General features: G+C 43.3%; 1 protein-coding gene across 1 annotated transcript; it reads left to right on the top strand.

Annotated features, from left to right (window-relative positions):
- The first annotated feature begins 5,934 nt into the window (after positions 1-5,934).
- Positions 5,935-20,799, top strand: LOC149873065 (amine sulfotransferase-like). Its single transcript, XM_090031437.1, has 6 exons — positions 5,935-6,076; positions 11,986-12,194; positions 13,077-13,203; positions 15,134-15,228; positions 18,048-18,228; positions 20,675-20,799. Exons 1-6 carry the CDS (start codon positions 5,935-5,937, stop codon positions 20,797-20,799), a joined length of 879 nt encoding a protein of 292 aa, XP_089887563.1.
- The last annotated feature ends 630 nt before the right edge of the window (positions 20,800-21,429 follow it).

Below are 21,429 nucleotides of genomic sequence, written 5' to 3'. Positions count from 1 at the left end.
AGCTGACCAATTGAAAAGCATGTAACTCCACGTTAAATAAACCTCACAATAGGGAGAGATCTAGGGCCCAACTTTCAAAAGCTATTGATTAACCACAGCTCATATAGTCATAATTGCTCAGCAGCACCTGAACATCAGACTGAATGGCTTTCATAATATACTTGAAAAATCAGAGGATAGTTTTAATTTTTATGTCCTAGGTGTCTCTCAAATTAGATGAAAAGCCAGGATAAACGCCCTCTGTACCATCCAAAATTCAAGCTATTTTTGGTGGAATATTGTTGATGCGGAACAAGACCCATAAGCCATTCTGAGAAATTCCTGTGACTGAAATGTGGTCTTGAATATACAGAAAGGTATGATATGTTGTTCTAAGAGAAGATACAATTGTTCTGCTGAGGTATCAGTGGTTAGTTGGAAACAAAATGCCCTTTAACCACTTTACTACTTTAAAAAGTCAAAGTAATTTAACCTGTTTCGATGGGCAACTTTCCATAATAGGGTCTAAGAGCAGTCCGCCTATGTCTGGGAAAGCTAACTCCTCTTTGTGTTTCCCAATGCAGAATTAAGAAAAATTAATCCTTTATTGTTATTCAGTTTGATAACCTTCTGTATTAATTTGAGAATTTGAAGAATTGAGTGAAATGATTACTGGCATTATCTCAGCTCTGTCTCAGCTTGGTTTCATTTTAATTACTTTAATGAAAATCTTCAACAAGATACATTCCTGAAGAAATCTGATTTTATATTTGCTTACTCATTCCTGTTTATATAATCCATAAGCGGTAAAATAAACATGCTTATTGTAACTGTCAGCTTTCAACATTGATTAAATTGTTAACTACGAGGGCAAAGGTAATTGTTTTAAAGATACCTAAGAGCCATTTGGCTCTCATTCTAAATAAATATACTTATATCCCTTGCAGCATGAAATAAAAATAATAAAATAAAAAAATGATATAAAAATTCAAAGCACTTTCAATGAGGATTATGACAGAAGGCAAACAAGTAGCTGAAACACACAGGTGAGTTATTTTCTATGGTGAAAAATACTTCTCTGTGCAGAACTGCTGTATTTGAGGTTTGGGTACAGAAAATCTGTGTATGAATGTGCTGTGTGGCTCATAGGTCTGCCTTGAAGGAGCCATAGAAGGGACTCTCAGGCCCAGTCTCAAAGACTGTCTAGGGTCATATTTGTCTCTCACAACCCACGTCGCTAAGTAAGTGGACACACTGTACAAATCCATGGAAAAGGATTTAGATCAATTTCACCGATAAACTAGTAGGGACCAAATGCTCAGTTTTCCTCACTCCAGTCCATCTTTCCCATCTTCCTTGAGGGTGCTGCCGTTCTGAAATGGTAACGTGCAAATGAAAACTGCCAGACTGACAGTCCAATAATTTTACTGTTGAATTATTTCATTCAGGCAAGTGCAAGGAAGCTAAGTCATTGTCATTACTGGGTTTGCATATATAGCCTTTCTGAAGTATATTCACATTCATATGATTTACCTTATTTGATGATTTTTTCTTTACCTAAGGTTCAATCTTCATTTCAAAGCTAGATAAAGACTGAGAGAGAAAAAAAAAATAACAACATGAACCTCCAAGTAGATTCCTCCACAGTTGATCAGATGGTACTATATAAATATTTGCAAGTTTCTAGGACTATCAGTCTTGTTTATAGGGAGTACTTTATAGGTATGTGTCTATGAGCAGCAGAAACAGGGCACAGAAGGTAAGTGATCCTTCTAAAAAGTCTTCAGCAGTACATTTCTATGTTAAAATACTTTCTTTTCTATGTGTGTAAATGGGGCTAATGATATAGATCTTATTGGTAACCCACTTCAAGAAATCTGGATGCAAAACAGTGCATAATACATAGGAGGTGGGGATATCTTTAGTGTATGAGCAAATAGATTTCATTCATTGGGTCTATTTTCCACTCTACTCTGGTGTATGCATTTGAATGCGTAGTGTTTTTTCAGGTATTCCCCAGCAAAGAAGTCACACCAGCAGTATGCATTAAGGAGTTGAATTGTAAAAAGAAATGTAATTCATAACTTTTAAATATCAATCACACAACGATGCTGTTAATTGGTAATTGATACATAGCTCAGCTTCTAAGAGTCGGAGGCTATGGACAAATAGCTTTTAAAGGGCAAGGGGAGCACCTGTTCTGATTTAAAGACTGCATGAGCCCGCAGCAATACAAATGAGCTAAATTTCCCTAATTTTGACCCCGAATTAACAGTTCAAGTTTAGCTACAGGTGTACATATACAGCATCTTGATGACATAAGTTACATAATAACAGCTTGCATTGGTATCCTTTAATAGAAATAATATTGTTAGGTCTGCCTATACTCACTGTGAGATACTGTATTTACTCAAATCCAAGACTAGGTTTTTTCCCTCATGCAATGTGGATAAAAACAAGCCTTGTTTGGATTTGGGTACAGCACTTCACCTCTGACCTTGGCCCGGACCTGGACCTGAAGCCAGAGCAGGAGTCAGAGCAGGAGCTAGAGCAGCAGCCAGAGCAATGCAGTAAGTGCAGGTCAGGGGCTAGCAGCTAGGGTCCAGGATCAGACAGAAACACACGTTGAGGATGGGGGCATGGGGAATTGGGCTGGGGATGGGGCAGCGGTGTGTGTGGGGAATCAGAAGATAGTGGGTGATGGAGATCAGGTGGCACTGAGAGTTGAGAAGCAGTGAGGGTCTGGGGTGGGCAGTAGTGTGACATGGAGTTGGCTTGGTGATCAGGTGGGGGGGCAGGAGCTGCGGGGATAGGTAGCAGGGGCAAAGGCAAGACTGGGGCAACTGGTAGGGGAGCAAAGTGTAGAGGTCAAGCTGCCTGCACCTCTCCTGTAGTTGGGGACAAATTTAAGATGACCCTCCAATAATTAGATTCTATATATGGAAAATTATAACAAATTTGTAATGTATAGAACCCAATTATTGGGGGCTCATCATAAATTCAGGCTTGTCTTGGATTTATATAAATATGGTATGTCACACTCAGATTCCTCATATCTACCACATCCTTGTCTGTACTGACACTATTTGTATAGGTCAGGGGAAAATGGGTTTCTATTGACCACCACTGCTGCAGCCTGTGGGCCTGGCTGCATTTCTGTTTAACTCTGATGGGATTTAATTGGTAGAAAAGTTATATTTCTTTTCTTCTACATTAGGATGGCTCTCCTAAACCAGCTCTTTTTCTCTGTGTTTATTATGCCAAAATCTTCCTTGCAGCCAAAACATAAAAGGAAGTTCAATATTTTTAAGGAGTTGGAATGGGGGGAAAAATAAGAGAGGAAAGGAAAAGGGGGAAAAGGGTTGGGATGGGAGGGGAAGCTGAGGATCAGCCTAAAGGAAGCTGAGGATCAGTCACAAAACAGCACAGGAAAGGGTTTCCTTAAGGTGACTGAAAGGCTGGTGAGTGTGAGCATATTTTATTTTCAAAGCACTAGGCAGAAACTTGTATAAGCCCTAGACAGACATTTGTTGGACTGTGTGTTCTAACAAGTTCTAACAAGTTTATCGTGGGACACATAGATGTATCTAGTGGTGTGTGTACAAAAACAAAACAAGTCCCCAGTAATATTTGAAATGGGCTGACAACCTGTGACCTGTAGGCTGGAACCAACTCACCAAGAAATTTTATCTGGCCCACAAAACCCAAATATCAGTGCCACTTTGGCAGTGGGGTAATTCAGTGGCATTTTGGCCCTGGGGAGATTCTGTGGTGTCCAGCAGCAACGGGGTCACATGAATGTCAGCCATAATTTAGCACTGGGTGGAAAAAACATGGTGGTGCTTGGTTCCAAAGCACTGGCCTGCCCTAGACAAGCTGTATTATTTCAGCCTGCTGACCCCTGAGATAAGAGATCCATTATTTTAATAGGGAGATCTGAAACGGTTCCCTGGGAACTGCAATTTGGTAGGTTTCTATCCTCAGGCTTCAATGGACCACAGTAAGAAATAAACTGATGAAGTCCCAAGCCCTGTCAAGTCTGGCTGTTTCATCAGCAAACAAACTGCAAACTGCTTGCTTCCCAGATATTTTTGTTGTATGATCTTTTGCTTCTCTGGTTTGGTAGCTTTGGCCTACAACTAAAAAGAAACAGTTATGGATTTTGCTACAGCTCGTGTCACTGTCTAATGTTGCAAAGACCTTGGACACAGGTTACTTTTGCAATATCATATACATAGTAGATATGCATACACATACATACATAGTCCTAAAAAAATCAATTGTGCATACATTCAGGCTGTTCGTAGTGCTACAAGGATGGCAGAGCCACCATAAAAAAGGTTGTCTTTAAAACAGGCACTACATTTTGTAATGCCACATGTTACACGTGGACAGTTACATGTACAGCTCTTGATTCCCCACCACTCCATAGTTAGAGTGTAGGATTTGATTTTTTTTATTGTTAAACATTGATAAACACCAAATTTGCTTCACGGTCACAGACCAATGGAAAAATATTTCCATTGATAATAATCAAAATTTATAGAAAGGGGACTGTAACAGGGAACCTTTACTCCTGTTACTGGACAGTGGAGCAAGAGAGACAGGGACAGAGGGTGGAGGGGTTAAAGAGGAAAATAATGAGAAGCTCAATGACTTACCAATTAAGCAAGTTGCCGCTCCTGCACAGGATCTGTTATCCCATGATCACCTCTTGGCGAAACTGGCCAATTGTGGCCTTGGGTCCACCATGATCTGCTGGCTGGGAAATTGGCTTCGTGGTCGGACCCAGAGGGTTGTAATTGATGGCAGTCACTCATCGTGGTGCCCTGTGACCAGTGGGGTCCCCCAAGGCTCTGTCATTGGACCCATATTGTTCAACATCTTCATTAATGATGTGGACATTGGAGTCAGAAGCGGACTGGCCAAGTTCGCCGATGACACCAAACTTTGGGGCAAAGTGTCCACGCCAAAAGACAGGCGGGTGATCCAGGCTGACCTAGACAGGCTCAGCAAATGGGTGGACAAGAACCTGATGGTGTTTAACACTGAAAAATGCAAGGTTCTCCACCTTGGGAAGAAAAGCCTGCAGCATCCTTATAGGCTTGGGAGTGCTACGCTGGCTAGCACTACAGAAGAAAGAGGCTTGGGAGTCATCATTGACCACAAGATGAACATGAGCCTGCAATGCGATGCTGCAGCTAGTAAAGCGACCAAAACGCTGGCTTGCATCCATAGATGCTTCTCGAGCAAATCCCGGGACATCATTTTCCCCTTGTACTTGGCCTTGGTGAGGCCACAGCTGGAGCACTGCATCCAGTTTTGGGCTCCACAATTCAAAAAGGATGTGGAGAAGCTTGAGAGAGTCCAGAGGAGAGCCACGCGCATGATCAGAAGTCAGGAAAACAGACCTTACGATGACAGGCTGAGAGCCATGGGGCTCTTTAGCCTGGAAAAGCGCAGGCTCAGGGGTGATCTGATGGCCACCTATAAGTTCATCAGGGGTGACCACCAGGATCTGGGGGAATGTTTGTTCACCAGAGTGTCCCGAGGGATGACGAGGTCAAATGGTCACAAACTCCTGCAAGACCGTTTCAGGCTGGACATAAGGAAAAATTTCTTTATTGTCCGAACCCCCAAGGTCTGGAACAGCCTGCCAGCGGAGGTGGTTCAAGCACCTACACTGAACACCTTCAAGAGTAAATTGGATGCTTATCTTGCTGGGATCCTATGACCCCAGCTGACTTCCTGCCCTTTGGCCGGAGGGCTGGACTCAATGATCTTCTGAGGTCCCTTCCAGCCCTAACATCTATGAAATCTATGAAATTATTTCAACAGACAAGGGACTTCCTTATTCATGTCATACTGAAGTAGTCACTTTGAAAGATGACAGAAAAACAATAATGATATAAGCTTATGTTCTCTTCCCTCCAGATTCCTTACATACAAGACAAAATGGAGCCCTCAGAAGAATACCTGATCAAACACAGAGGATGTTATTTTGCAACAAAGTTGATCACACCTGAAGGCATAGATTCATTGGAGGAGTTTGAAATTAGAGATAGTGATGTGTTCCTAGCTACATATCCCAAATCAGGTAGGATCATTGACAACATGTCAACCTGGCTTTGTTATCATACCTTTATTCACCTCTCCTTTACTCCATCATTTCAAGAGGCCACATTTTGAGAGGTCAGCATCTGTCAGTCTTTCAAATTGCCAGCCTTTCATTTGAGGTATTAACTTAGTACATTCCTATGTTTAATTAATGACAAAGGGCCAATACTTTACAGGTTATACACCAAACCTATTTAAGCTGGAAAATAATTGCTAGAAGCTTTTCACAGATCTTTTTTATAGTAATACTGGCATATTTTCCTCTGTACTACCCCTAAAGTCTTTATTTGCCTTTGTCTGAATATGTTAGCAAAATTCTGTTAGCAATGATAGTTCCCAGCTGAAGGAAGGAAAGCTGTGAGTACTGACCGGAATGAAATTGCACCTGAGTGCAGGACTTTGTGTTTCTGAGATTTCCTTGAATACTTCAGCTTGAACATAAGGGAAGAGCATTTTTTGTCCTCTGTCTAGGCCCTCTGGCAGATCTGGAGCCATTCCAGTGCATGGGTGGACCAAGGTGACCTACAGTATCTCTGAGCAAAAGTAAAGCTTTAAGTAAAGCCAGGGACTGCACTACATAAAACCTTCAGGCATGGCATCCACAGTAGCTAATATGGTGTTAGCTAGAAGTTTGTCAATGGAGGCCAGTTTTTTCTATAAGAAATATGTGGTGTCTTTCAAATAGATGGGATAGGGTAGAATCCATGAAGCCAGAAACTCGTTCCATAATGGTGCCAGAGGAAATGGGGCATCCTGGGTTGCCAGGTTTGTGGATCTTGGCTAATAAGTGAAAGTTGGGCTCCTGGGAGGTGGAAACAGTTATCCTCTCCTGGCTTTCCCAAGATAGAACCTGTAAGAGTTTATCCAGATCCTTCTAGTTTTGTAGCATGGGGTCCTCTGTCAGGAGAGTATAAAACTCTGTGCTGGAAAATTGTCTCTCAAGTTTCCCAGATGTACACTGTTTTGCCAATGGCAGCAATGGTGTCCTCCTTATCAGTCTGTTGTATGATAATATCTGGGTTATATATAAGGCTGAGCATGACTGTTCATTCAGCAGGATTGAGACTGTAATGTAAATGTGGTTGTTTGCAATCTCCGAGTGGGTATGGAGGTAAAACAGTTTATATACAGGTCTCGAGGTTGGTGCTGTGGCCCTCAGGTGGAGTCCAGGAGCTGTTCTTTTTGTACTGTTTATGTGTCCTTTCTATGTCAAGTTGGTCATTGCATGGTTACTTGTCATGGGAATATTTCCTCAGTGTTAGGCAGCAGAAAAAAGCAAGGCCTCTATATAGCTGCACTGTTTTCAGTTGTTAAGCAGAAGAAAAAGAAAGGTCACGGGATAGTGCAGACACTTCAGCTGAGCTGAAAGTGTGGTTGGAGAAGTTTATAACATTACCTTGGATTGTAGAGTAGTTGTTGAAATATGTATGTCTGGAAAGTTCTGCTTCCTCCTCCTTTAAGGACTGAAGCTGTGATAGGTTTCATGGCTGGATGCAGAGCTCTCTTCCTGGTAAATGGCTGTTTGTATTGATGTATTTATGTATTCTGTTTGTTAGTTCTGCAAGCCTGGTGTTGAGCCATGCCTGTTTGCCATAGAGAACACTAAAAGGTGGTTCCTCAGTTTCACAGAGAGAGTAAGCACAGCTTGTCTCAATAAATTTTTAAGATATGTAGAACAGAGTGGATAGTCACCTGGACTTCCTTGGGTATGATACGAGGAAATGTGAAACAGAGTTCTAAACTCCCATTATCCTGAGGGGGTTTGAACCACATCTACCATTTCCCAGGACAGCCACCAAGATAATGCATTAGATCTGGAAGGGACTTCCTAGGGCATCAAATCCTGCCCTCTACATTTTTAAGCATTTACCCAAAGATTCCCCAAAATCTGTAGTCCAGACCAAGATTGCCACTTTAGATGCTCATGCACAAGTATGAGACAAATACTAGAAATGCCAGCTACCTCCTGTAGTGTGTTATAGGTAAAAGCAGGGGAGATGAGAACACTGGCTGTGCCTGAGCACTTGTAGGCCTTTATGTTGAGTTAGAATCCTGTTAGCTTGCATTATAGTGACTTGAGTAGGCTTTTAACTGCGTTAGCTTTAAGTTTGGCCAAATTAGCATAAATGAAATTGAGGGAAGTAACATAAAAGGAACTGGGCAGATCTACATGAGACATTTACTTCAGAGTTGACTAATTAACTGTGCAGTAAATGTCTCAACATCTACACGTGTATTCCTATTAGGGCACACAGGACTGAGTTCTGGAGTAGGCTAGTACTTTATTTAGAAGTACTTCCCTACTGCAGAGTTTTTTTTCATGCAAAGCAGCACACATGTAGACATTGGCTGGCTGGGGCACGAGGCTGCTTCAGTGCTGGGGCTGCCTGTGAGCTAGCTCTGCACCGAAGCACCCTTATGCCCCAGCCAGCTTCTGTGCAACACATTAAAACCAGCTAGAGCAGCCCTGAGATGGCAGGCTGACCCCTGGGGCTGCCTGCCAGCTGGGTCTGCTCTGACCAGACTCCATGTGCTGCACATAAATAAACTCCACAGCTAATTGCACCAGAGTTGTTTGCTCCTGGGTGCATATTCAAATGGCACACCTGGGAGCAAAAAACTCTGGAGCAATAAGCTCTGGAGTTTATTTATGTGCACTAATTGCATGTGTAGACATGCCCACTGAGTCACAGGTGAGATAAACTTCTTGGAAGACTAGTCAGTGTTAGGACTTCTATTCTTAATAAAGGTATTAGGTCAGAAGTCTCAAGGTCTGAGGAAAGACTACAGGTTTTACTTGTTGTTTGTAATTTGCACATTTGTTTATGCTGTTGCTTGCTTTGTTTGCTATGGGGATAAGGTTTTCACTTGTAAAGTAAATGGACTGGAAACTGGAACTAAGAGCAGACTGACCTTTATGAGTAAGCTGGTAGGGCTGTGCAAAGCTTTGGTAGATGATTCGATTTGGAGGAGATTCAGCGTGATTCGAGGACCAAATCTCTGAATCTGAATTGAATCGGGAGACCAGTTAAAAGCTCTGAATTGATCTGAAGTATCTGAATCAATTTGGAAAAAGATTCAGAAAAGATTTGGCCATAGACTAAACAGGCAGCTGACACGGCTGCCTCCAGCTGTTAAGTCTGTTGGGGTTGGGGGAAGGGAAGGGGCATGGGGGAGGGAGAAATTGGGTCTGGGAAAAGCTGCGCAGCTGGAGTGGGGGTGCGGGACTTGGGGAGGGGACCAGGGGGTGCGGGATGCCCAGCTGGGGTGGGAGGCAGGTGGGATGTGGGCACAGCTCGCTCTGGGTGGAAGGGGGCAAGCAGCAGCAGAGCATAGCCACCAGTCCCAATGCTGCTGCGCCCACCACCCAGCCCCTCTGAGCCAGCTGGCAAGCAGCAACAGCACAGAGTCCTTGCTCCCAGCACCAATGTGGGTGAGGCTGCACTGGGGGCGGGGGCTCTGCCCTGCTGCCAATTGCCCAGCTGTGCAGGGCAGGTGAGGGGTGTGAAGCTGATACAGCTTGCTCTGGGCAGAAAGGGGCAAGCTGCAGCTGGGCATAGCCCCTGATCCCAGTGCTGCCATACCTGCATCAGCACTGGGAGTGGGGGGACTCTGGTGTGGAGGGGAGGGGCATAGGATGCAGGTGCAGCAGTGCTGGGAGTGCGGACTATGCTCTGCTGCCGCTTGCCCCCTTCCACCTGGGGTGAGCTGCGTCTGCATCGTGCCTCCCTTCCCCATGCCAGCTGGGCAAGTGGTAACAAGGCAGAGACCCCGCTCTCAGTGCTGCTGCGCTGGCATCCTGCACTCCCCTGCTCCCCTCCCCTAGTAACGTGCCTCTCCAACCCCAGCCGGGCAGCTTGTCCCAGCCTCAGCCCCAATCCCTCCCTCCCCTATGCTCCTTCCCTCCCCTCTTTCCCAGCCCCAACAGACTTACCAATTGGAGGCACCTGTGTCAGCTGCCTGTTTAGTCTATGGCCAGATCTGAAGTGGTGCCAAATCTTTCAGATCTGATTTGACCGAATTGAATCAGGACAGTGATTCGAATCTCTGAATCGAATCACTGTCCTCTGAATCAGCTGAATCTGAATCCAAAGTGAATGTTTGCTGCTTTGCACAGGCCTAGAAGTTGGCTCCTGGGTCAGGTTACAGGAGGCATAACCCAGTACAAAGGGCATCAAGAATAATGAGGGGTAAGGAAGGGCTTCCATGTTTAAGGAAATGTGATGGGCTAGCTGGAAGTGACCTAGCCCATGGGGTTTTGAAGGGGTAAAAGATGATTGGAGGACTTGGGATTCCCCTTCCACACCAATCAGGCCCCAGAGACTCACCCCCCCCATGTCCCCTGATTGCCCTCTTGGGTCACCTGGAGGGGGGATAAAAGGGGCAGCGTGGGCTGACTCAGGAGAGACCAGCGAGGGACAACAAGGAAGGAGATTCACAGAGCTGGCGAGAGCTGAGCCAGCGGGGCAGGAGCAGTGCCCTGGAAGAGCCTGAAAGAGCAGGACCTGCAGGCAGCAGTGGGGCCCTCAGCAGCGCAGCGTGTGGCTGGCAAGAGAGGCCCCCCGCTGGGCTCCAGGATCCCCAAGGAGAAGCTGCAGCCAGCAGGAGAGGCTCCCCCACCTTCCACAAGGATCTGAGCAGTGACCTGAGAGGTTCCCAGCTCTGCTTCCAGTTCCTCCAATCGAGGCCAGGCAGCTCAACGTGAGACTGGGGTTCTGGGCAAGTCAAGACCCTTCACAGGCTGGAGTGGTGCCACTAGTAGTAGCAGTGTTTCTGCCTGCCACATGGGAGAGCTGCGTTCAAGTCCCAGCTGAGATGACTTGGGGTGAGTGAGCTAGCAAGAAGCAAATCTTCTTGCAGTGGAAAGGGGCCATAGTGTTTTCTCCCCCTCCAGGTACCTAGGCCCTATATTTCCTTGTCATTTGACATTTTGTATGTTGTGCCTTTTTATATTTCACCAACCAGTATTTGCTTTGCTGTTTGTGTTTTATATTTTGTTAACCCTGTCTTTTGTCAATGATTGTAAGTATCTAACCTTTGTTGAATCCTGCCTCCTTGGGGCATCATAGTGTCCACTATACCCTCTGATTTATGCCTGTTATGTTCCCAGTATTGTTCCCTCATTAAAAGGTATATAGTTAAGTCCCCATTGGTGGTCTGGCTCTGCTCTATAGGGGGAGGAGAGTCCCTACACCTCCCACAGTGCTTGTGCACCTGCTTTGATCCCTTCGATTGGAAAGGGGGTACCTCTTGGAGTACTGCCCGGGTTACAGAAACAAAATAGGGTAGGACTTTTTAGAGTAGAAAAGAGACGCTTGATGAATGATGTGATAGTCTAAAAAATATTAAATGAAGTGTAGAAAGTATACAGGGTTTTATTATTTCTCTTTCAAACTACTAAAATTAGGGGACATCAAGTAATTGCTGGAAGCTGCAATGGCAGAGGAGCAGGGAGTGGAAGAATTTGGACGTGCCCTGTTCACCTTCCCTCTCAGCATCCACACTGCAACTGTTTGAGACTGAATACTAGGCTAAATGGCCCCAGTAAATGATATTTTATGTTCTTATGGCCCACTGCATGGAAGAGAATGTCAGTTTTTTAGCTTGAAGAAGACAAGCAAGATGGAGCTTGACTGTAGATCAATGAGGCAGGCACTTCTCTGAATGGTGGTAAGGAACCTTAGTTCTGTTTCCTCTTCTCAATGCTGTTAGTGTATTTTTGCCTGAAAAAACCCGTGGGCTCAGGCAGGGTGGAATAGGATTGAATTTAGTGTTGGATGCCTAAAATCTATTAGTGCTGTTAGGTGCAGTAGGAGGAGGGTTGCTATATTTCTCAGGAATTATTACCCTAATTTAAAAATACTCATCAGAAATTCATTTCCTTCTCAGGAACTGTGTGGACCCAGAATATTTTGAGCTTAATTTTTTATGAAGGCCATCGCAATGGAACAGAAGATATTGTAATAATGGATAGAGTCCCATGGCTGGAGTACAATGTAAATAATCTGGATTTAGCCAATCTGTCATCACCTCGTCTCTTTTTCACCCACCTGCCTTACTATTTAGTTCCAAGAGGTCTGAGAAACAGAAGAGGAAAAGTAGGTGCCATGATCTCTACAATTTAATTCCCAAGCACAACTTCTTTCTTTCTTCAGAAGAGCATCCCCCTCGCCCCGCCGGGCTTCCAGATGTGAATCTTCTCCCCTCCATATGCAATGGAGATCTTGGGTTCCTCTAAGGCTCCATTCCTTCCCCTCCGGTCCTGTCAAAGGCAAGGGGACCAATCTTGTGGTGATACAGCTGAAGAAGAAGGAATTCACAATAACCCTGAACACAATCTTCCCTCTTGTGGTGATTTTCTTAGTTTACAACAAGAGGCTTTTATGCGACAGGTGTGCAGTGCTAGCCTGACATGATTTTAGGGCTGGTTGACAAAATGCTAGTTTAAAAAATTTCCCTCAGATCTCCCATGAAGGAAAGTTTCTGTGCCTTGGGTTTCAAATAAGACTCCCAGAATACCCATCTCTTTGACTTGATTTGTTTTTCCTGCAGGAAATCCTGCAGAAACTCCTTCATGTTTCCAGAGATTTAAAATGTTTGTGGCCCTCTTCTCTGGTGGGAAAGATGCACACAAACAAAAAGAAATGTTTGCTCACTTCTGTGCATGTTTGTGAAGCTATCTGTCTCCTCACAGATGAGTAGTATTAATGACACAACTTTAGTATATACATTTAAACACGTGCATGAGGTTATGTTGGATTTTAAAAAGTTCTAATAGTATTTTTTGTATAAGAAGAGCTGGCAAAGGTAAAAACACATAGTTAACTATTACAGGAAACATGTAGTTATGCATTTGCTTTAATTCTTTTTAATATATGTAGCAATATTTAGTATTACGTGTAACAATAACAGTTAAAACTCCCAGGTATTTAGGTTAATTCTGGCCATCCGATATATTTGAGACTGTTAATTCTTTCCAGGTGATTTATGTTGCCAGGAACCCTAAGGATGTCATGGTTTCATATTTTTATTTTTCCAAGTTCATGATCGCCCTTGAGACAATCCCAGATTTGAATACTTTAATGGAGAGGTTTCTTTCAGGGAAAGGTAAGGTTTCATTTTCAGATAAAAGGCTCAGTTGTTTTCCCTGAGCAGAACCCAGTTTAAACTTTACCCGCATACATAATAGATTGAGTCAGAAAGCATAATCATGCTCCCTACTTAACCAGTCCTAAAACTTGGGTTTAAGGCTGGAGTGAAAACAGTAGCTGGCACAGTTCACGGGAGCTGCATAGCCCTGTGCCTCACACCAATCGAAGGTAGGTTCCTTTGTGTATCTCTGTTGGATGCTCTGTCTGAAACTTAAAATGAGGACTGAAATACATTTCAGCACCTATGTGCTGAGATAAGAGTTTGCAAATGATGATACACGCTGCAGAAAAAAACACTGAAGTAGTTTTCTAGGAGGAACTACAATTTTTTTTTTAAGAATCCCAGTACTAACAGTGTTATTTTAAACACACAACTATCACCTTTATGCTGCAATGCCACATCCTATCTCAGCTCCATAAGCCAAGCCCTTAGCTGTCCCCCTATTCTCATTTTACTATTATTTCATAAATTTCATAGATATTTGGGCTGGAAGGGACCCCAGAGGATCGTCCAGTCCAGCCCCCTGCCCCAGTGGCAGGAAGTCAGCAGGGATCATAGGATCCCAGCAAGATAAGCATCCAAATGTGTCTTGAAAGTGTTCAAAGTGGGTGTTTGAACTGCCTTCGGTGGCAGTCTATTCCAAACCTTGGGGGCTCAGACAGTAAAGAAGTTCTTTCTTATGTCCGGCCTGAATCGATCACAATGGAATTTGTGACCGTTTGATCTTGTCATCCCTTGGGGCGCTCTGGTGAATAGACGTTCCCCCAGATCCTGATGGGCACTCCTGATAAACTTATAGGTGGCCATCAGATCACCCCTGAGCCTACGCTTTTCCAGGCTAAAGAGCCCCATGGCTCTCAGCCTGTCGTCGTAAGGTCTGTTTTCCTGACCTCTGATCATGCACATGGCTCTCCTCTGCACCCTCTCAAGCTTCTCCACATCTCTTTTGAATTGTGGAGCCCAAAACTGGACGCAGTACTCCAGCTGCGGCCTCATGAAGGCCAAGTACAAGGGGAGAATGATGTCCCGGGATTTGCTTGAGAAGCATCTATGGATGCAAGCCAGCATTTTGGTCACTTTACTAGCTGCAGCATCACACTGAAGGTTCATGTTCATCTTGTGGTCAATCAAAAAATTATGTATTTATTTTATATCTGAGATTTATAACACCCTCACAACACCATATTTTTACTCCTACAGCATATGACACTGAAAATGTAACATTTAAGTTAAATCAAAATAGCCTTTATTAACCACATCGATAAAAACAGGGAATCTTTAGTGTTTATTGTTGTGGTCATTCCATATTTAACTCAAAGAATATTCTGTTTTTGCTGAAACTGCTGCAAACTCTTCAATTTGCCATGTGACAATGCTAAAAAGGCTAAAGATTCTTTGAGGAATTTAGCCAAGATTACCAGATAACCAGCGATTGTGGATAATAACACAAAGGAATTTAACTCTAGACCTGAGATTATTGGCTCTCCAAAAGTAAATAGGATAGCATAAATGTGAGTGTAAATAGGTTATTCTGGATAAAAATGTATGTTCCAGGATGCCATCCAAATGTATACCGAAAGTACAACCAGTTTGTAGTTATCACATAGCAGACAGAATCTCTAAACTTACAACTTGTCCTGTATTCACCCTGATTAAAAGATGGACATTGCTTGGTCTATGGTTTTAGGATGAAAGTTATATTGAGATAAGGTAGTGAATGAAAATGGGAAATGAAATTAATTATTTGGAAATTAAGCACAGTATGTGGCAGAGAAAATGTGATAAATTGCTTCCATAGCCTTTTCCTGATAATATTGATAGTTTAACTAATCTTCTGTTGGGAATTATAAAATGTATTATTGTTATTACTGTTCTTTTTCATAAGTGGTTTATAGCTCATGGCTGGATCATGTCAGAGGCTGGTATACCCACAGGGAGGATTTCAATATTCTCTTCCTTACCTTTGAGGAGATGAAGAAGGTGAGTGAGGCTAATGAACAAAAATGTAGCCAAGTAGTCAGCAAATGCATTTTGTCACAAAAATACTTAGACACCTAAAATCCCATTGAAATCAATGGGTTTTTATGTGCCAAATAGGAGTTAAACCCTTAATTTTCAATGGGCTGTACCTTATGTTGTTTAAAGAGGTGTTCTGAGTCAGGGCAGCAGACAGGCTAACTGGCCCCAAGTTGGCTAGGCCAGCTACTAGCTGGCTAACTCAAACTGGTCCCAGTTATCTGCAGGGATATGGCAAAATCACCACCTCTGACCTGTTTGCCTTATAATTCCCTATTTATCCAGCGTTCTGCTTTTGCACATGCTGTAGCCAAACTGGTAGCCAAACTGTAGCTCATGAGTCGCATGTGGCTTGCCAGCATGGTACTTGCGGCTCTCCAGGGCTTCTCTGCACCACTTACCCTGGGGCACGCTCCTCGCAGGGAAACCTGGAGTGGCTCGGCAGTGCGGAGTGGCGGGGGTAGTCACCTCCACTCCGGGTTGCTTAGCACCCGCCCTCTGGCTATCTGGCTTTGGTGGAAGATTGGATGGAAAGAAGAGGTATGACTCTTCTAGTTTGGTGCCTAGGTATTCAAATAGCTGCGGGGAAGCCTTTGTTCTATTTCCTGCTCCAAGGACTCTTTTTCTTTATTTTTATACAATGCTATATATTGCAAAATGCATAAAGAGTCCTATAGGGTCTATTATAGTGTGTTGCCCAAACTTACTGAGAGGGTAGAATGTGCCCATGCTTTAGAAATAATTTATGATTTTTGGCATAAATCACAAATTGAGCTGTTTTGGAAAAGATTAATTTCCCTGTAGAAAGTTTCAGTTAAATGTGCTTGCAAGAAACTTTCTTCCAAACTTTATATTTTGAGTTTTTAGTCTGTAATCCTCAAAATTTTTTTTAAAATGTCATTTTAGGTTCTTGATCAAAGAATAGTAGTAAAATGAAGGAGGGAGGGGTGTGGGAAACAATGTCTGTGAAAATTATATTTTTAGCAAGAAAAATGAAAGGGTTATAAAAACTGTCCACTGAAAATGTTTGACCAGCTCTTGTAATGAGTTTGTTGTCTTGTATAACTAACACAATTTGACAGTGAAATGGAGGGAAGAAAAGAATGATTTTCTAATTTCTACCTTGTCGATGGCTAACAAAATGTGGGTTGCTCCTACACATGGTTGGTATGACTTGATAAACAATACAAAACAATCAATGTTGATGCAATACTTTGAGAGCACAGAAAAAGAAAACAAAAATAGAGTCTACCTCTGCTGTGACAACCAGGTAAATGGAGACAACTGCAAGAGGTTGTCTTTGTTTTTTATTGACAACATGTAGGTTACTTGTGACCAACATGTAGGATACTTGTGGACAGAGTTAGTGCAGCTAATTACCTTGCTTTATTCATCTGTTGTCTGCCTAACAGAACAACATCTTTCAAACCCACCTTTTGGCTCTCTTCTTTTAATAAACGAGAATTTTTACTATAAGCTAAAGCTGCTCAAATTATTTTCAATGAAAGACTTGTAATGAAGTCATTTAAAAAATGTATATGTATATTTTTGTGAAACAACCCCTTTCTCCTGAAGAACTAGTGTCATTTGTAATTATTTTTTTTTATTTCAGGCTTGAATAAATTAAACAATTTAATAACTGTTGTGATAATGTAACCAGTGAGAACAACTATTAAAAAAAACCCTTGAAATCCTATACTATCACCGGATGGCTAAACACAGGAACTGGCTACCTAGAGAGGTTGTGTACCTCCATCCTTGGAAGCTTTTCAAAGGAAGTTAAATAAATATTTAACTAGGATAGTTTAGTCAGAGATGGTCCTACCTTGAGTACATGGATGGACTAGATGACATCCTGAGGTCCCTTCCAGCTCTGTTTGTACAATTCTGTGAAAACAGCTACAACATATACATTTTATTTAGGAACTTGTCCTTTTCCAATCAGCACTTCTTTTTCTGATGTCTTACTACCTTCAGAAGGATCACAAATGACAGGTATAAACCCATTTAAGAGTTTTGACTCAAGGGTTTCCACTTACTGAACTATATGAATTTAAACCTGATTTTAATTGAACTTAAAAATATAGCAAGGCTTAAGAATGTCTGAGTTAAACAGGGGAAGAAGCAGCAGCATTTCTTTTGACACTGGAAGTTGAAAGGAATAATGTAAAGACTAATATCTGAAGAAAGGTACACTCTTTGTGAAGATTTCCTACTCCTGAAATGCTGAGACTTTCTGCTTCTGGTTCTGAAAGGAAGCTCTGAGATGAACCCCAAAGACACAAATCTGGCAGCTATGACAAACCTCTCAAATGATGGCAGGACACACAAAGGTGGTTTGATTTCCATTCTTGTTTAAATGTCTCCTGTTCAGGACAGGAACTTGGGTGGTCAGGGATTGTTGCCTGATATTCAGGTGAAGTCTAGAGACTGCATTCAGTCAGCACTGAAGTCAAAGTATACCAGTGGTAAGAGCCAGAATTCCAGTAAGTTAGTCAAGGAAGTGCAGAGGGGTCAGGGTTGAGTATCAGGCTGTGTGGATGGTACTGGTTTTGTATCAGACAAAGTACTGTGGACTGGGCCTAGCCTTATTTAGGTTGGAGTGGCTGGGAGCAGTTGCCTGTGGCCTCAGGGGACTGGTTACCCTGTTTGCCAAACCAGGACCAGCTGGGCCTAGGATACTGATCGAAGGTCATTACAACATCCTATTATTCTTTTTTTCTATCATTTTATTATTTTGATTGTTAAACATTTTTAACTACATAACATAATCCTGTTTGTAGGATCTCAGAAGTGCTGTGCTGAAAATCTGCAACTTCTTAGGCAAGCGACTGAGTGAAAAGGAACTGGACTCTGTTGTGGAGCAGGCTACATTTGAAAACATGAAAAGAGATCCTAGAGCAAACTATGAGTTCCTGCCAGACACTCTCGTAGAAAAAAGCAAAGGGCAATTTCTTCGCAAAGGTAAGGTAGATACAGCTAAATGCAGTCAAGTATTCAACCCATGAAATCTTTTCACAAAAAGTTGAGCTTAGCTCTGACAACTTCCAATCACAATGGGCACCTCTATACATTGCCGTATGGTGATGTAGTGACATGCACCATATGGTGCACTACGGCGATGGGTCTACACATGCTTGCCGGTTACATTGCCGTAGCAGCACACCCCCCAGTTATAGTGTGCTGCTATGGCGACTTAGCAGTGAAACCTAACTATGCGCTGCACACACGGCACAATAACTGCGCCGTGCTTTAGTACTTCCAAAAGGAAGTCCTGAGGCATAGCGCCATAGCAATGTCATGATACGGCAACTTGTAGATGCATCCAATGTGAATGGTTGGTGCCCTAGGAACAGCTGGCTTTGTGGGGATAAAATTTGAAAGCAGGGTTTAATATTTGTGTATCAGTATCTCAAATACCATTTCCCAAAAGTTAAAAGGAACTTTTTGCCTGGTACAAGGTGATACAGGCCTGACACTAAAAGCTCTGACTGATCTGAGACTGTGGAGAAAGGAGTCTCTGCCCTTCTGCCTGTGGGAAGAGACTAATAGTTGCAAAATGGTGGAGAAGAGGAGTATCACTCCCAAAGACAAGTTGCCTGCACCCCACATTTTTGGATGAAGTGATGGTTATCCCAAAACAAAGAGGGGAGCCTGGGGTAGGGCCATTTTATGAACTGTGAGGTGTGGCCCTGGGGAACAGTCAAGGGAAGAGGAAGATACAGCTTAGGTTTTTTAGAGAGCAGTCAGGCAGAGCCATGGTCTGTGATACAGCTGTTTGATCTAGAGAGTGGCCAGACAGAGCTGTGAGGTTCAAGCCAACCCAGCAGTGCCAGGGATAGGCACTCCGGTCCACAGGAACCAGAACACAGCCCTCGGTGCCCCCAGGGGGTTCATAGCATGCACAAGCATCAGTGAATTCAGTGAAGAGTTTGTTCTTACCTTGCAGGAGGTGGAGAGATTGGACAGGGTTATTGAACTAATATCAGATCACAGAGCCTTCATCTGATCATTTCAATTCTGGGCATGAGATTATAATTTTGCTGAGGAATGTACCACAGTACTTCCCATGGCAGCCCCTCCTGGAATTACTTCCTGACCCAGGTGGAGGGCTTGCTCTGCTCAGGTAAAAGAACTGTTATCTAATTGGAAACAGTATTCCCTCTTGAAAGTACTTGCAGCTTCTTGCTGACTGAGCCAACAGAGTTGTTTTGAGCTATGTGAGGCATTCTTAAACATTCAGGCCCAATAGGATGTATTCAGTCCTACCAAAGCCCATATTAGAGATGTTAGTCATGTCACATAATGCACTACTGAAAGGTTCTGAGATGCAGTGGTGATGATGACTGGGGTACCAAAGCCTGCGTGGGATTGATGAGCACTTGCACTGCAAAGCAGAGCTGGTCTGCTGTGCTGGTAGCAGTTTCACATGTGGGAGTCTAGCCAGCATGGGTGAATCTAGCCAGAACAAAACAAAATCAAATCAAAGAAGCAAACATCTTGTGTCTGTGAGAGAGAGATAGGTGTTCATTTTGTGCTCCATATATGGGAAACTTTCAGTTTGAGGGTCATGAATAAGTGTCAGGAGTTTACAACAAACCTTCTTTTCTGATATTGCTCAATGGGTGGCGATCCCAAGTAGGTGGAAATGGGGTCCTGAAATGAAAATTATTCACACCCTACTACATGCTCCCTTGCTTCCTGCCCCTCTGTGCCTGCTCCCCTGACCCTTGACTCTGGTCCCTGGTCCCACTATTCCCTGCCTCCTCCACCCCCCATATCTCCCCTGCAAGCTGCACCTTAATCCTTTGCTCCTCTGGCAGCCTGCCTCTTTACATTTCTAATCCCATGGAGCAGGGGTGCTCAACTTCCAGCCTGTGGGAAAAATCTGGTCCACAGAGCCTTGGTCTCCAACTTGCAGGACTCCCCATGGGTGGGAAATTTGGCAGCAGGAGAGTACTACTACCCCTTCCCACTACCAAAATCCCAAGCCCCACATGGCAGATTGGAGCCATTCATGCCTCCTCCACTCACAGGGCCAGATATAGGCCAAACCATACCCCTCCCACTCTTCAGGGCCAGGTTGGGGCTGTGCAAAGTCCCTTTCCACTGCATGGCTGAATCAGGGCTGGGCTTCCCTCTGCTCCTCTTGGCACAGCTGGATGGGGCCCTGATGTGCCTGACCAGGTGCTGGATGGGGACCACCAAATGGACAGACTGGATACTGACCATCCAGCCCACTGGGCAAATGGTTGGTCACCACTATTATAGGGCATTGCACTTCAGCAGTTGAGGAATTGTCCTCACTCATAGCAGCTTCCCCCAGACACAGGTTTCATCCAAAATGCAACAAAATGTGTAAGCAGCAGGTATGCGCTAATACATCTTTTCTGCCTCCTTCCCTCCCCAGGCACCGTGGGAGACTGGAAAAAGATAATGACAGTGGCACAGAGTGAGAGGTTCGACATGGCTCTTAAGGAGGAAATGAAAGACTTGCCTTTCAACTGCCTCTGGGATAGTAATGAGGAACTATAAACTAGGGCTGGGTATTTGACTGGTCAAATAAAGTTCAGTCAATTGACCAGTTAAATATCAGTTAAAATTGTAAAAAAAATTGCCAATAGGTCCAAACAAAACACAGAAATAGCATGATTTTTCCATTAAGAAATAGATCCAAACATCATATTTCTGCCAAGAAAACTACAAAAAAATTGCTATTATCTTTGGCTGGTCAAAAAATTATACAGTCAGTTGACTTGTCAGTTGACAATATTTGACCGGTCAATTGGCCAGCTTGCCAACCCTACTAGAAACTAATATTCCATTCCCAGTAGGAGAAAGTGGACTGAACAGAAAGAAAAATGTTTCCCCCATACAGTGTTTAAAGTGCACAAAACTATGGATTCAAAATTAAAGATTTGGAACATGCAAAATTTCCTACTAATTGTATGTGCCTGTTGTCTTCACTATGGTGTCTGGTTTTGAAATGTGAAACACGCACACACCCTCTCCCAGCTGCATCACATGGAATAACTGTTTGCACAGCCCTAAAGAAGTCCCAGTATCCACAATGCAGAGTTTTCACTTTTTGGTTAGACTCAGCTTCAAAGCTAAAGGAGGGTATAATGAGACTCCAGAATAAGATATCTATCTCTAGATAGAGAC

The sequence above is a fragment of the Crocodylus siamensis genome, chromosome 1 (genome assembly GCF_052110815.1).
Source record: "Crocodylus siamensis isolate JL-2025a chromosome 1, ASM5211081v1, whole genome shotgun sequence".
Taxonomy (NCBI): Eukaryota; Metazoa; Chordata; order Crocodylia; family Crocodylidae; genus Crocodylus; species Crocodylus siamensis.
Note: the sequence above shows the minus strand (reverse complement) of the source record. Positions and strands in the feature narration are given on the sequence as shown.